The sequence below is a fragment of the Lepidochelys kempii genome, chromosome 1 (genome assembly GCF_965140285.1).
Source record: "Lepidochelys kempii isolate rLepKem1 chromosome 1, rLepKem1.hap1, whole genome shotgun sequence".
Classification (NCBI taxonomy): Eukaryota; Metazoa; Chordata; order Testudines; family Cheloniidae; genus Lepidochelys; species Lepidochelys kempii.
This window is the reverse complement of record NC_136380.1, coordinates 211,454,718-211,470,037: the sequence shown is the minus strand read 5'-3', so window position 1 is coordinate 211,470,037 and position 15,320 is coordinate 211,454,718. Positions and strand designations below refer to the sequence as shown.

The following is a 15,320-nucleotide window of genomic DNA, read 5'->3' as shown; positions in this document are numbered from 1 at the left end:
GGCTGGTCCCGGGGTAGGGAATCGCTCTGGCTCCTCGGGAGTGGTGCAAACAGCCAGGCCAGGGCCTGCCCCAGCCGGGCTCCCTCAGGACTGACTTGCCTGGAGGGGCCCAGCCAAGCCCCCCACATCTCCACCACCTGGCTGAGACTGGCCTCCGGGGAGACAGATGGGGCCCCACAGGTGGTGAGAAACAGAGACTGCCCGGAGCCGGAGGTGCACTGGGATCCGGCCAGGAGGCAGAGAGAAGCTGGCAGGTGGGGCCAGGGGGTGAAGAGGAGCCCTCGGCTGGCTAGCGGACAGGCCGAGAGGAGCAAGTGGTGAGCGGGGTGAGGGGTGGCTGGCAGGTCTCAGGGTACAGTGCAAGCAGAGCAGGCCTGGGCCCCTTCTGAACATGGCACCATTGTAAACCCAGCACTGACAGCGGCACAGCTGCACCACTTTAGTACTTCAGTGTAGACACTGCATACCCCAATGGGAGGTGTCCTCCTGTCAGTGTAGGTAATTCTTCTGTTGACCTACCACTGTCTACTCAAGGACTTAGGTCAGCTTAACTACGCCACTCAGGGGTGTCGATTTTTTATACCCCTGAGTGGTGTAGTTATGCCAACTTAATTTTCTAGTGCAGACTGGGCCTTAGAGGTAATACTACTTTCTTTACTCAGATAAAGTTCCCTGTTCAGTGTTACATGAAAGCAACTTTTTCTGTGATTCTTTACCACTGGCACATGCAGTGGCATCGAAAGCAGTCTGGTTTTGAATCAACATATATAAGAGGAAAAATAAATGCTAAAGTTCAGCCTGCCTCAAAGACTTTTAGTTTGCTAAGTACATGAAGTAGCCCGCATAGAAGGGGCACTTCACAGAGAGTGGGGCACCACAGGTCAGCTCATTAATTGATGCACTGCAGAGTGAAGCTGAAAATACTTGGAAATCATTTGCTTCCACAGAGGAAGAGTGTGAGAATAGCAATTTACATTATTCAAAGAAAATAAGCTGAGCATTAATTCCAAAAGGGGTGTCATACACAGATAGAGGCAATCTTATATCAGAAGATGTGGAGGCCTGGAGAAAGTGTGGACTTTTTTTTATAAGGGCCCCATCTGACCTAGCAGAGCATTGCGACTTTGATATCAATAAGGCAGACCATACGAGAGATCATCTAATAGCTGGAATTCAAAAGAAGGGACTTTCCAGAAAATAACAATTGATGTCCAGAACAGGAGGTGCAACAGTCACACCAGCAGTCTGTGCTAGTGAAAATAAAAGACGCTTTGCAAGAAGGCAATCAGAGCTAGATACAAGAAATAAACAAGGGGGAATTCCCATGGTGAAAAGGGAAGCATAAGAACATAAGAATGGCCATACTAGGTCAGACCAAAAGGCATCCAGCCCAGTATCCTGTCTACCAACAGTGGCCAATGCCAGGTGCCCCAGAGGGAGTGAACCTAACAGGTTATGATCAAGTGATCTCTCTCCTGCCATCCATCTCCACCCTCTGACAAACAGAGGCTAGGGACACCATTCCTTACCCATCCTGGCTAATAGCCATTAATGGACTTAACCTCCATGAATTTATCCTGTTCTCTTTTAAACCCTGTTATAGTCCTAGCCTTCACAACCTCCTCAGGCAAGGAGTTCCATAGGTTGACTGAGCGTTGAGTGAAGAACTTCCTTTTATTTGTTTTAAACCTGCTACCCATTAATTTCATTTGGTGGCCCCTAGTTCTTATATTATGGGAACAAGTAAATAACTTTTCCTTATTCACTTTCTCCACACCACTCATGATTTTATATACCTCTATCATATCCCCCCTTAGTCTCCTCTTTTCCAAGCTGAAAAGTCCTAGCCTCTTTAATCTCTCCTCATATGGGACCCGTTCCAAACCCCTCATCATTTTAGTTGCCCTTTTCTGAACCTTTTCTAATGCCAGTATATCTTTTTTGAAATATCTTATTCTCTATCCCTTTTTTAATGTTTCCTAACATCCCGTTTGCTTTTTTGACTGCTGCTGCACGCTGTGTGGACATCTTCAGAGAACTATCCACAATGACTCCAAGATCTTTCTCCTGATTAGTTGTAGCTAAATTAGCCCCCATCATATTGTACGTATAGTTGGGGTTATTTTTTCCACTGTGCATTATTTTACATTTATCCGCATTAAATTTCATTTGCCATTTTGTTGCCCAATCACTTAATTTTGTGAGATCTTTTTGAAGTTCTTCACAGTCTGCTTTGGTCTTAACTATCTTGATCAGTTTAGTATCATCTGCAAACTTTGCCACCTCACAGTTTACCGCTTTCTCCAGATCATTTATGAATAAGTTGAATAGGATTGGTCCTAGAACTGACCCTTGGGGAACAGCACTAGTTACCCCTCTCCATTCTGAAAATTTACCATTTATTCCTACCCTTTGTTCCCTGTCTTTTAACCAGTTCTCAATCCATGAAAGGATCTTCCCTCTTATCCCATGACAACTTAATTTACGTAAGAGCCTTTGGTGAGGGACCTTGTCAAAGGCTTTCTGGAAATCTAAGTACACTATGTCCACTGGATCCCCCTTGTCCACACGTTTGTTGACCCCCTCAAAGAACTCTAATAGATTGGTAAGACATGATCTCCCTTTACAGAAACCATGTTGACTTTTGCGCAACAATTTATGTTCTTCTATGTGTCTGACAATTTTATTCTTTACTATTATTTCAACTAATTTGCCTGGTACTGACGTTAGACTTACTGGTCTGGAATTCCCAGGATCACCTCTAGAGCCCTTCTTAAATATTGGCGTTACATTTGCTATTTTCCAGTCACTTGGTACAGTAGCTGGTTACAAACCAGAGTTAATAGTTCCGCAATTTCACATTTGAGTTCTTTCAGAACTCTTGGGTGAATGCCCTCTGGTCCTGGTGACTTGTTACTGTTAAGTTTCTCAATTAATTCCAAAACCTACTCTAGTTACACTTCAATCTGTGACAATTGCTCAGATTCGTCACCTACAGAAGACGGCTCAGGTTTGGGAATCTCTGTAACATGCTCAGCCGTGAAGACTGAAGCAAAGAATTCATTTAGTTTCTCTGTGATGACTTTATCGTCTTTAAGTGCTCCTTTTCTATCTCGATCATGCAGGGGCCCCACTGGTTGTTTAGCAGGCTTCCTGCTTCTGATGTACTTAAAAAAACATTTTGTTATTACCTTTTGAGTTTTTGGCTAGCTGTTCTTCAAACTCCTTTTTGGCTTTTCTTACTACATTTTTACATTTAATTTGGCAATGTTTATGCTGCTTTCTATTTACCTCACTAGGATTTGACTTCCACTTTTTAAAAGATGCCTTTTTATCTCTCACTGCTTCTTTTACATGGTTGTTAAGCCACGGTGGCTCTTTTTTAGTTCTTTTACTGTGTTTTTTAATTTGGGGTATACATGTATGTTGAACCTCTATTATGGTGTCTTTGAAAAGTGTCCATGGAGCTTGCAGGGATTTCACTCTTGTCACTGTACCTTTTAATTTCTGTTTAACTAACCTCCTCATTTTTGCACAGTTCCCCTTTCTGAAATTAAGTGCCACAGTGTTGGGCTGTTGAGATGTTCACTTATCATCTGGCCAGGTGACAATGCCTGCTCCACAGAGCAAAGGAGCCCCTGCTTGGAGCAAAGCTGATCTACTGGAACTGATCAGTGTTTGGTGAGAGGAGGCTGTGCAGGGACCCAGGATGCCCCATGATCAAACCCTCAACCCCCCTTCCCACAAGACCCATTGTCAAAATGGAGAAAGCTTTGCTGAGGGCTAGATGCACTCAGTGCGCTGCTTTCATCCACGATGGAAGTGCTGCAAATATAAACACTCACTGATGCCTGTGGATGTACGTGAGTACACAAACCAGCACTTTTCTTTCAATGGTTCACTATAACGTTGAAACTGACTGCGCAAAAATTCTGCAAGTACAGACATAGCCTAAATTCCTGTGTAGACAGCACTAGGTTGACAGAAGAATTATTCCATCAATCCAAGTATTGCCTCTTGGGGAGGTGGATTTACTGCAGTGACTGGAGAACTCCTCCCATAGCTGTAGTGTCTACACTAAGCACCACAGCAGCACATCTGCAGCTATGCCACGGTAGTGTAGACACCTACTACAGCGACAGAAGGAGGTTTTCTATCACTGTAGTACATCCACTTCTCCAAGAGGTGGTAGCTAGGTTCACAGAATACTTCTTCTGTCGTCCTACCTGTGTCAGAGGTTTGGGCAACCTAACTACACTGTACAGGGTGTAAAACTTTTCACAGCCTTCAGCAACGTAGCTAGATCAACCTAAGTTTTAGGTGTAGACCAGGCCTGTTTGCCCTAATCTACTACTGAAGTTACCCCCTAGACAGATTGGCATCAGCACGGCCTAGCCTGTTTGATGGCCCATCAAGGGCTATCAACTGTACAATTAACCCATTGAAAGGAGCCAAGGAAGACACTTTATGAGTCATCAAGGCATGTGGTAGGCTTGTGGACAGAGAAGTCTAAGGCTTCCATGCCATATGCTGTGAAGCTTGTATCTGGGACACGGGAAGTACAAGCCACATGGCAAAAGACTATAAATGGCCGCTGCATCATCTCCATTTTGTCTTCATTCCTGCTTCTTACCTCTGGAGTGACTTTCTACAAACTGAAGCTCTGAACAAAGGACTGAATGACCCATCCAAGCTGTGGATGTATTTCAGAGGAACTTTTAAGCCAGCCAACTCACCAATATTGCTAAGATCCTGATATATGGACTTTGATAGTCTCTGTATGTATTTGATTGCTTTACCATTTAAAAACTCTCTTCTTGTTCTTTCTTTTTTCTTTATAATAAATGTTTAGTTTTAGATGCTAAAGGGTTGGCTGGCAGCTTGGTATTTTGGGTAAGATCCAACCTAATATTGATCTGGCAATGTGTCTGGCCCTTTGGGGTTCAGACGAACATTTTGTATAGTGAGCCGAGTTTTTTAAATAACTCCTCACCTTACTGGACGTAGGTGCTGATTGGGAACCAAAGAAATGGAATGCAATAAAGGGGGCTGTGTGATTTCTTTTTTTCGCTTCTTGATAATCAGTGTGGGGTATCAGAAGCACAGTTTGTGACTGCAATAGTGCATGAGTTCAGGGGACTGGAGTAGATGACCTCTCAAGATCCCTTCCAATCCTATGATTCTATGAGCACTGTTGGCTCTAACTGGCCACTTGATGGCAGCCTGAGCAGAGAAACTATGGATTGAATGGGCCAGGAGACTGGAATCCCCTCAGGCACTCATCAGGGCAGGGTGAAGCACAGTAGGCAGGTGCTGTGTTTGGGTCAGAGGCAGTTTGGTCTGCTCCTGCCCGGGCTATACACCCTCTGGAGATACAGGAGTTAGTCTCTAGGGGCTGCCAAGCTACTTCCTCCCCTAGCACTGAGTTCCCTTTTCCTCCCCTCCCACAGAATATCTGTCTGTGTTAGTTTCCATAGCTCACAGAGCAGGTCAAATGCTGCCGAGAAACAATCAGTGGAGAAAAGAGGCCATGGGAAGTGGCAACAGATACCAAACCATGTCTGCCACCAGCTCTGGTCTGGGAGCTTTTCTCACTCTCTCCAGCCTTGGCTGGGGTAGTAACCCTAGGTGCCCCAGTGTAGACAGCTCTCTGCTCCAGCAGCTGTTGATTAGAGCAGCACCAAGTCCCTTAAACTGGCTCTCAGGAAGGTTTGATGACATGGCACTGCAAATGGTAATGGCAGATGATGGCCCATCATTCTAGGGTTCCTAGCACAGCTAGCACTGGAGTTCATAACAGTGGGAAATCGTTAGAAAAGGTCCCAAGTGCAAACAAGACATCTGTGTGTGTGTGTGTGTGTGTGTGTTCCTCTTTCTCTCTTTCAGGCTGTGCGGTTTCCTTGTTTTGTTCTCGCTCTTGCTTGTGGCTGTGTTTTTGATCTGGAGGCAGCTTGCTTCTTAAGAGATGGTGCAGGCCACCAGTCCTCTGCAGAAAGATTTCCACCCCCTCAGCCCCTCCCCAAGCACTGGGTTTCCCCCACGCCTGGCTATTTTGTCCCAGGACAGGATCTGAAGCATCCTACAACTTCTCATTTCTAAACTTCACTTCAGTTTGATTTGAATTTGGGGCTCAGAATGTTTAGCTCCTTCATCAGACTAATCTCTTGTTATCTCTTGCAAATGATCTAGAAAGCTAAAGTAAGGGCTTGTCTACACTTAAAACTTTGCAGCAGCACAGCTGCAGCTGCACCACTGTAGTGCTACAGTGAAAACATGACCCATGCGAATAGGACGGCTTCTTTTACCTGCACAGAAAATCCACCTTCCTGAGAGGCGGTAGCTAGGTCAACAGGAGAATTCTTCCATCAACCTAGCGCTGTCTACACTGCGGGTTAGGTCAGATTAACTGTGTTACTCAGGGGTGTGGATTTTGCTGATACTGGCCTAATTTCCTCATGTAGACCAGGCCTTAAGCTGAGCTGGCCAGGAAGAAGCTGTTTTATTAATGATAATTGCTTTGAAACTGTCTTTCCATCATAAAAGCAACAAATGTGTATGAATGTAACAATGGGTAAGGGCAATGTAAGAGGAAAAGACCGAGCAAGACAAAGGAGTCTGACAGTGCCAGAGAGCAAAGAGAGACAGGATTCAGGCACATTCAGCATGCCCCCATTATCTGTGGGCCTCAGAGGGCCCAGTTCTCACACAGACACAAGCTACAGGGGTGAGGGATAGCTCAGTGGTTTGAGCATTGGCCTGCTAAACTCAGGGTTGTGAGCTCAATCCTTGAGGGAGCCATTTAGGGATCTGGGGCAAAAATTGGGGCTTGGTCCTGCTTTGAGCAGGGGGTTGGACTAGATGACCTCCTGAGGTCCCTTCCAACCCTGATATTCTATGATTCTATGATACAGGCACTGACCCTGCTTTGATCTCCCGCCACGATGCCTCTTGATTGCCACTCCACCACTGAGATGAGTTGTTACCTCACAGAGCTGCTCTGACTTGAATGTCCTCATGGCCAGGATTGAGTGGGCCATGGAGACTGAAGCTCCCACTCAGCCAGAGATGGGATCCCACAGGAGAGGGTCAGGTATACTGCTGAGGGGTGCTGTGCATTATGTGTGGCAGGGAGAACTCTCTCTGCCTTTGGCAGGCTGGGGTGACACAGAAGGGATGCCAAATAAGTCCCTCAGGTCAGTGCCAAATTCCCTCCAAACAATTTAAAAATATACATCAAATTGCAGCTATAAAAGTCCATGAAATCTGAGCTGAACAAGCCCCTCCAAATCCCATCTCTTTACCCAACTTGGGGCCAGGAACCTGTCCCATCTCTGCTTCCCCCATCAGTTCTTTAGAGCTTCTAACCCCCAGTGTCCTGAGTGTTGGAGTCTTGGCCCTTCCCTTGGGGACATGGCTCCCCAGGTTCACAGACACTTCAGCCTGGGGACGGCTCCTGTGTTACTTTCTCTTGGCTCAGACTCAGTCCTTTCTCCCAAATGTTATCCCTCCTTGGCTCCCTAAACAATTGCCCCTCCCCCCAGTTTACATTCCTGCCCACTTGCAAACTTTGAATACTGAGTTTAAGATATTTGAAGCCAGAGCAAGTAATCAGATATTGACCTTGTGAAGTACCCTCCAACAACAGACCTGGCCATCCATTCCCACACTAATGAGTGCATGGTAGAGACAGATGGATTATTAGACAGACAGCTATGATACCTACAGTAATAAAGAGACTGATAGGTTTCAGAGTAGCAGCCGTGTTAGTCTGTATTCGCAAAAAGAAAAGGAGGACTTGTGGCACCTTAGAGACTAACAAATTTATTTGAGCATAAGCTTTCGTGAGCTACAGCTCACTTGATCGGATGCATTCAGTGGAAAATACAGTGGGGAGATTTATATACATTGAGAACATGAAACAAATGGTGTTACCATACACACTGTAACCAGAATGATCACTTAAGGTGAACTATTACCAGCAGGAGAGCGGGGTGGGGTGGAAACCTTTTGTCATGATAATCAATGTGGGCCATTTCCAGCAGTTGACAAGAACATCTTAGGAACAGTGAGGGGTGTGTGTGGGGGAATAAACATGGGGAAATAGTTTTACTTTGTGTAATGACCCATCCACTCCCAGCCTCTATTCAAGCCTAAATTAATTGTTTCCAGTCTGCAAATTAATTCCAATTCAGCAGTATCTCTTTGGAGTTTGTTCTTGAAGTTTTTTTGTTGAAGAATTGCCACTTTTAGGTCTGTAATCGAGTGACCAGAGAGATTGAAGTGTTCTCCAACTGCTTTTTGAACGTTATAATTCTTGAAGTCTGATTTGTGTCCATTTATTCTTTTATGTAGAGACTGTCCAGTTTGACCAATGTACATGGCAGAGGGGCATTGCTGGCTCATGATGGCATATATCACATTGGTAGAAGTGCAGGTGAACAAGCCTCTGATAGTGTGGCTGATGTGATTAGGCCCTATGATGGTGTCCCCTGAATAGATATGTGGACACAGTTGGCAACGGGCTTTGTTGCAAGGATAGGTTCCTTGGTTCGTGGTTCTGTTGTGTGGTGTGTGGTTGTTGGTGTGTATTTGCTTCAGGTTGGGGGGCTGTCTGAAGCAAGGACTGGCCTGTCTCCCAAGATCTGTGAGAGTGATGGGTCGTCCTTCACGATCGGTTGTAGATCCTTGATGATGCATTGGAAAGGTTTTAGTTGGGGGCTGAAGGTGATGGCTAGTGGCATTCTGTTATTTTCTTTGTTGGGCCTGTCCTGTAATAGGTGACTTCTGGGTACTCTTCTGGCTCTGTCAATCTGTTTCTTCACTTCAGCAGGTGGGTATTGTAGTTGTAAGAATGCTTGATAGAGATCTTGTAGGTGTTTGTCTCTGTCTGAGGGGTTGGAGCAAATGCAGTTGTATCGTAGAGCTTGGCTGTAGACAATGGATTGTGTGGTGTGGTCTGGATGAAAGCTGTAGGCATGTAGGTAGGAATAGTGGTCAGTAGGTTTCCAGTATAGAGTGGTGTTTATGTGACCATCGCTTATTAGCACCATAGTGTCCAGGAAGTGGATCTCTTGTGTGGACTGGTCCAGGCTGAGGTTGATGGTGGGATGGAAATTGTTGAAATCATGGTGGAATTCCTCAAGGGCTTCTTTTCCATGGGTGCAGATGATGAAGATGTCATCAGTGTAGCGCAAGTAGAGTAGGGGCATTAGGGGACGAGAGCTGAGGAAGCGTTGTTTTAAGTGAGCCATAATAATGTTGGCATACTGTGGGGCCATGCGGGAACCCATAGCAGTGCTGTTGATTTGAAGGTATACATTGTCCCCAAATGTGAAATAGTTATGGGTAAGGACAAAGTCACAAAATTCAGCCACCAGGTTAGCCGTGACATTATCGGGGATAGTGTTCTTGACAGCTTGTAGTCCATCTTTGTGGGGAATGTTGGTGTAGAGGGCTTCTACATCCATAGTGGCCAGGATGGTGTTTTCAGGAAGATCACCGATGGATTGTAGTTTCCTCAGGAAGTCAGTGGAGTCTCGAAGATAGCTGGGAGTGCTGGTAGCATAGGGCCTGAGGAGGGAGTCTACATAGCCAGACAATCAGGGTGCCAATGCCTGAGATGATTGGGTGCCCAGGATTTCCAGGTTTATGGATCTTGGGTAGCAGATAGAATACCCCAGGTCGGGGTTCCAGGGGTGTGCCTGTGCGGATTTGTTCTTGTGCTTTTTCAGGGAGTTTCTTGAGCAAATGCTGTAGTTTCTTTTGGTAATGCTCCGTGGGATCAGAGGGTAATGGCTTGTAGAAAGTGGTGTTGGAGAGCTGCCGAGCAGCCTTTTGTTCATATTCCGACCTATTCATGATGACGACAGCACCTCCGTTGTCAGCGTCTTTGATTATGATGTCAGAGTTGTTTCTGAGGCTGTGGATGGCATTGTGTTCTGCATGGCTGAGGTTATGGAAAAGAAGCCCTTGAGGTATTCCACCATGATTTCAACAATTTCCATCCCACCATCAACCTCAGCCTGGACCAGTCCACACAAGAGATCCACTTCCTGGACACTATGGTGCTAATAAGATATGGTCACATAAACACCACCCTATACCGGAAACCTACTGACTGCTATTCCTACCTACATGCCTACAGCTTTCATCCAGACCATACCACACAATCCATTGTCTACAGCCAAGCTCTACGATACAACTGCATTTGCTCCAACCCCTTAGACAGAGACAAACACCTGCAAGATCTCTATCAAGCATTCTTACAACTAGAAAACCCACCTGCTGAAGTGAAGAAACAGATTGACAGAGCCAGAAGAGTACCCAGAAGTCACCTACTACAGGACAGGCCCAACAAAGAAAATAACAGAATGCCACTAGCCATCACCTTTAGCCCCCAACTAAAACCTTTCCAATGCATCATCAAGGATCTACAACCGATCCTGAAGGACGACCCATCACTCTCACAGATCTTGGGAGACAGGCCAGTTCTTGCTTACAGACAGCTCCCCAACCTGAAGCAAATACACACCAACAACCACACACCACACAACAGAACCACGAACCAAGGAACCTATCCTTGCAACAAAGCCCGTTGCCAACTGTGTCCACATATCTATTCAGGGGACACCATCATAGGGCCTAATCACATCAGCCACACTATCAGAGGCTTGTTCACCTGCACTTCTACCAATGTGATATATGCCATCATGAGCCAGCAATGCCCCTCTGCCATGTACATTGGTCAAACTGGACAGTCTCTACGTAAAAGAATAAATGGACACAAATCAGACTTCAAGAATTATAACATTCAAAAAGTAGTTGGAGAACACTTCAATCTCTCTGGTCACTTGATTACAGACCTAAAAGTTGCAATTCTTCAACAAAAAAACTTCAAAAACAGATTCCAACGAGAGACTGCTGAATTGGAATTAATTTGCAAACTGGGTACAATTAACTTAGGCTTGAATAGAGGCTGGGAGTGGATGGGTCATTACACAAAGTAAAACTATTTCCCCATGTTTATTTCCTCAACCCCCACCCCTCACTGTTCCTCAGACGTTCTTGTCAACTGCTGGAAATGGCCCACCTTGATTATCACTGCAAAAGGTCCCCCCCCCCGGCCCTCCTGCTGGTAATAGCTCACCTTAAGTGATCATTCTGGTTACAGTGTGTATGGTAACACCCATTGTTTCATGTTCTCTGTGTATATAAATCTCCCCACTGTATTTTCCACTGCATGCATCCGATGAAGTGAGCTGTAGCTCACGAAAGCTTTTACTCAAATAAATGTGTTAGTCTCTAAGGTGCCTCAAGTTCTCCTTTTCTTTTTTCAAAGAGACTGATGTTCACAAAAAGATCTAAGAAACATACTAGCTGTGGTCAGTGCATGAGGTGGTTTCCATTTGACATTTTCTGGGGTTTCAGCATTTATGAACATGAGCTCTCAGTGTGATGCTGTTGCAAAAAGGGCTAATGGGATTTTTGGATGCATAAAGAAGGGAGTAATGCATAGAAGCAGGGAGGTGATTCTGAAGCAATGGTGAGACTGATACTGGAATACGGCATCCAGTGCTCATGTCCATATTTCTAAAAGGATGTTGAAAAATTGGAGAGGGTGCAGAGAAGAGCAACATAAAATTATTCAAGGTCTGAAAAACCTGCCTTACAGTGAGAGACGTAAGGAGCTCAATCTATTTAGCTTATCAAAGAGGCAACTTGAACTCAAACTATAACTACCTTCTTTGTAGCAGACAAAGGTTTAACAAGACCCAGTGGCTGGAAGCTCAAGTGAGAAAAATTCAAACTGGACATAAAATGCAATTTTTAAACAGTGGAACAATTTATCAAAGGATGTGGTAAATTTCCCGTCACTTAGGCATTTTAAATGAAGACTGGGTATCTTTCCAAAAGACTTGTACTAGCTCAACCACAAGTTATTGGACTTGTTATAGAATCACTGAGACCCTCTATGGCCTGTGTAATACAGGAGGTCAGACTAGATGATCACAATGGTGCCTTCTGGCCTTAAAATATATGAAACGGACGTACAGCACACACACACACACACACACACACACACATACACACACGCATACATCTGGCTGGGAGCTGCCATCTCATTGTCCTGCACTTTGGTCTGATGATAAAATTCCCCTCCTTGGAGGGTGTTTGGGGACGACGACAACAGGTGGCTGGTAACAGGGAGAACCACTGCTCCACCTCCCACCCCAACTACACACATGCTGCCCTTACTGCCCACTGCAGTATGGAAAAGAGTTCAGGTGTACATCATGAGTGAGGGGGAAGTCAATGTCAGGGTCTTGTAAAGGGCTCATCTTGGGACCTCCCAGTGTATCTGGGTTTTACTAGACATCTTGGTCAACATGGGTTGAGTGTGTAACTCTTCCTCCCTCTCTGACTATGCCTTCATCTTTTGCTTTCTTTCTTTCTTTCTTTCTTTCTTTCTTTCTTTCTTTCTTTCTTTCTTTCTTTCTTTCTTTCTTTCTTTTCCCCCATGTCCCTGGGTGTCCCTAACCCTCCAGTTGGCAGAAGCTGAGAGTGGATGGCAGGGGATAGATCACTTGATGATTGCCCTGTTCTGTTCATTCCCTCTGAAGCATCTGGCATGGGTCACCATCAGAGACAGGATACTGGTCTAGGTGGACCATTGGTTCGACCCAATATGGCGCTTCTTTCTTTCTTTCTTTCTTTCTTTCTTTCTTTCTTTCTTTCTTTCTTTCTTTCTACCTACAGTTTTGCATAACCAAATCTCTCAGGCCATCTCTTAGTGACCCACAATCCCATCCAACCTAATTCTGAATCTATGTGGATACTGTTAGATCAAAAGTTCATGCTACATTGAGGAGAGACAGAAAAGGGAGCAGAGGAACAGCAGAAACCTCGGGTGAAGAAAGGAGTCAAAAGAGGGAGAGGTATTGTACTACTGTGGGAGCTGTCTTAGGAAAACCAGAAAAATAAAATAAACTCGATAGCTATATATGAAGAAAGTTCTAGAAACATACATGGAGAAAAGAGAGATGGATCCAGTGAAAAAACAGGGTGAAAACCAAAGCAAAGACATGTACAAATATGGAGGGTAAAGAACGGAAAGGGAAAGAGAAAACTTCTAATGAACGAATGCCTCCATTGTCGACACTGGCTGCAGTAACACCCTGCTTTGTGCCAGCCGAGCTCTGGGGCAGCTCCTGTGTCACTACCCCAGAGCCTGAGCAGTTTTTTGGGGGAGAAAATATTTTTTGCTAAAAATAAATGTCTCACCTTTGGCGAGCAGGGCAAAGACGGGTGTCAGCAACAGTTCAGTTCCAAACGCTTTTGCCAGCTTAGAAAATAGCCCATAAGAGTGGCAAAAGCAGCACTTGTCCCTGGCCAGTACTGCATACTCTTTGGAACAGAATTTTATGAATAAAATGGGTCAAAAAATAAGAAAAGTACAAAAAATAGATGTCCTTGTTCTGGTCACATTGAAAGAAAGAATGATCAATATTTAGTAAAATATTTTCCTTACCTCTTTTTCTCTCTCTCTCTGTCTGCCTCTCTCATGCGCTGTGTTCGTCACCAGGTGTACATGATCTAAGAGAAACAACAACTGACACAGCAGAGAAAAATGATGATTTTCAGAAAGCTGCTCAGATGTTGGCCTTTCTGTCTCCTCCTCTCATACAACAGTCCCAACAAGGAAGGGCTTGATGACAGTTCATGTTCTGCTCAGGGTCCATGCACCGCCTTCTTATTTGACTGGTGGTTTCCCATAACCATTTGAACACAATTCTTGGTATCGAGGGAAACGCTGACTATAGAAGAGGGTTATTTAGTACGGTGCTTGTCTTAGGGGAAGTGCCTTTGCAAAGCTGCGAGGGCCTACTGGCTGTATGCGCATGTATAGGATGCCATGACTGGGCAGGGGCTTGGAAAGGTCAGTGAGTGGAAACCTGCATGGTTTCAGGGTGCGTGTGCATTTATGGGGTTGTGTGGCAGCAGGCCCAGGGGATTCTCTGTGGGTTTGTATATTTGGAATATGTCAAGGTTAAGTCGGAGTTAATAATCACAACCTCTGTTCCTGACCTTTACAAACCTTGTGTCCTCCCCCCTCCCCGCCCCAAGAGTGAGTACAGCCTGGGCAGTGGCAGAGCAAGCTTTCTGCAGCAATTCCCCCATGAACTGTCCCCTGCCAATGTGCCCCCACCCAGACACCGGAAACCCTAAGGGCTGAGGACACTCCATGGCCCATTCATAAGGCTACAAGTTGGTCACAGAGGTCACAGATTCTGTGATTTATGAGGCCTCTGTGACGTCAGCTCCATGCAGCAGGGATCGAGCTGTCAATGCCATGCGGTGGGGATTGAGCTGTCAGCTCTGGCCGGCGGGGCTCGGGCTTCAGCCCTGGGCAGTGGGGATTGGACTTCCATGATTTATTGTTTATTGCCCATGTCCTGCCCATGACTTTTACTAAAAATACCTTTGACAAAATCTTAGCCTCCTTGGCTTCACTTGTGATGCCGCTAAAGAGGAAACCAATTACTGCCCATTCTGCTGGTAGGCACAGTTGCTGTCCTACCAGCTAGGAACTGGGCTGAGAAACCACAAACTCATTTCACATAGGTACTGAACAACTGTCAGATGGAAATGATTTTTGGTCATTAGGCCTAAAGGTTTGGGATTAGGGGTGAGCAGGCAGAAGAGGATCCTGAGCGGGAGGAGAGGTAAATCTCTAGGGGGACACGACTGGGATTAGGGGTGAGCAGGGAGAAGAAGGGTACACTGCATGTAGCAATGCCCTCAGGATGCTAAGGTAGATAAGAGTCTCTGCTGCTGCTGTATTTCAGCAATTTCCCTTCCAGGGCGAAGGGGGGCTTTTGTGGTTTCCAACCCGCACTGTTGTTGGTCTCTTTCTCTGAATCTCAGCCTCAGCCAACAGAGCGGAAACCCACTGAGCCCCCAGACATAGCTGAGATTTCATCTCTCTGCCACCCACTCCGTCTCCTTCACACAACCACTTGTCCCTCATCTCAGGGGGCGACAGAGTCAGGTTTTGGGTGTTTCAGGAGGAGCGGGGATAGCAAGTTACAGTGGTGACGTTCGTCATGTCACCCACAGCATATCGCAGAGATGTCTGAAATACAGTGTGTGGCATGCCACTGCCAGGCTGAGGCACTGGGGACAGTACTGAGAGGAAAGGAGGACTTGTAGCACCTTAGAGACTAACCAATTTATTTGAGCATAAGCTTCCATGACCTACAGCTCACTTCATCGGATGCATTTTCCACAGAATGCATCCGATGAAGTGAGCTGTAGCTCAT

General features: G+C 45.6%; 1 protein-coding gene across 1 annotated transcript in view; it reads right to left on the bottom strand.

Annotated features, from left to right (window-relative positions):
- CD4 (CD4 molecule) overlaps window positions 1–13,687 on the bottom strand; it is a 39,405-nt gene extending 25,718 nt beyond the window's left edge. Inside the window, exon 1 of the mRNA XM_073329115.1 lies at window positions 13,529–13,687. Coding sequence (XP_073185216.1) covers window positions 13,529–13,563 — 35 coding nt within the window. The 5' untranslated portion in view covers window positions 13,564–13,687. The remainder of the gene's footprint in view (window positions 1–13,528) is intronic.
- Between the last annotated feature and the right edge of the window lie 1,633 nt (window positions 13,688–15,320).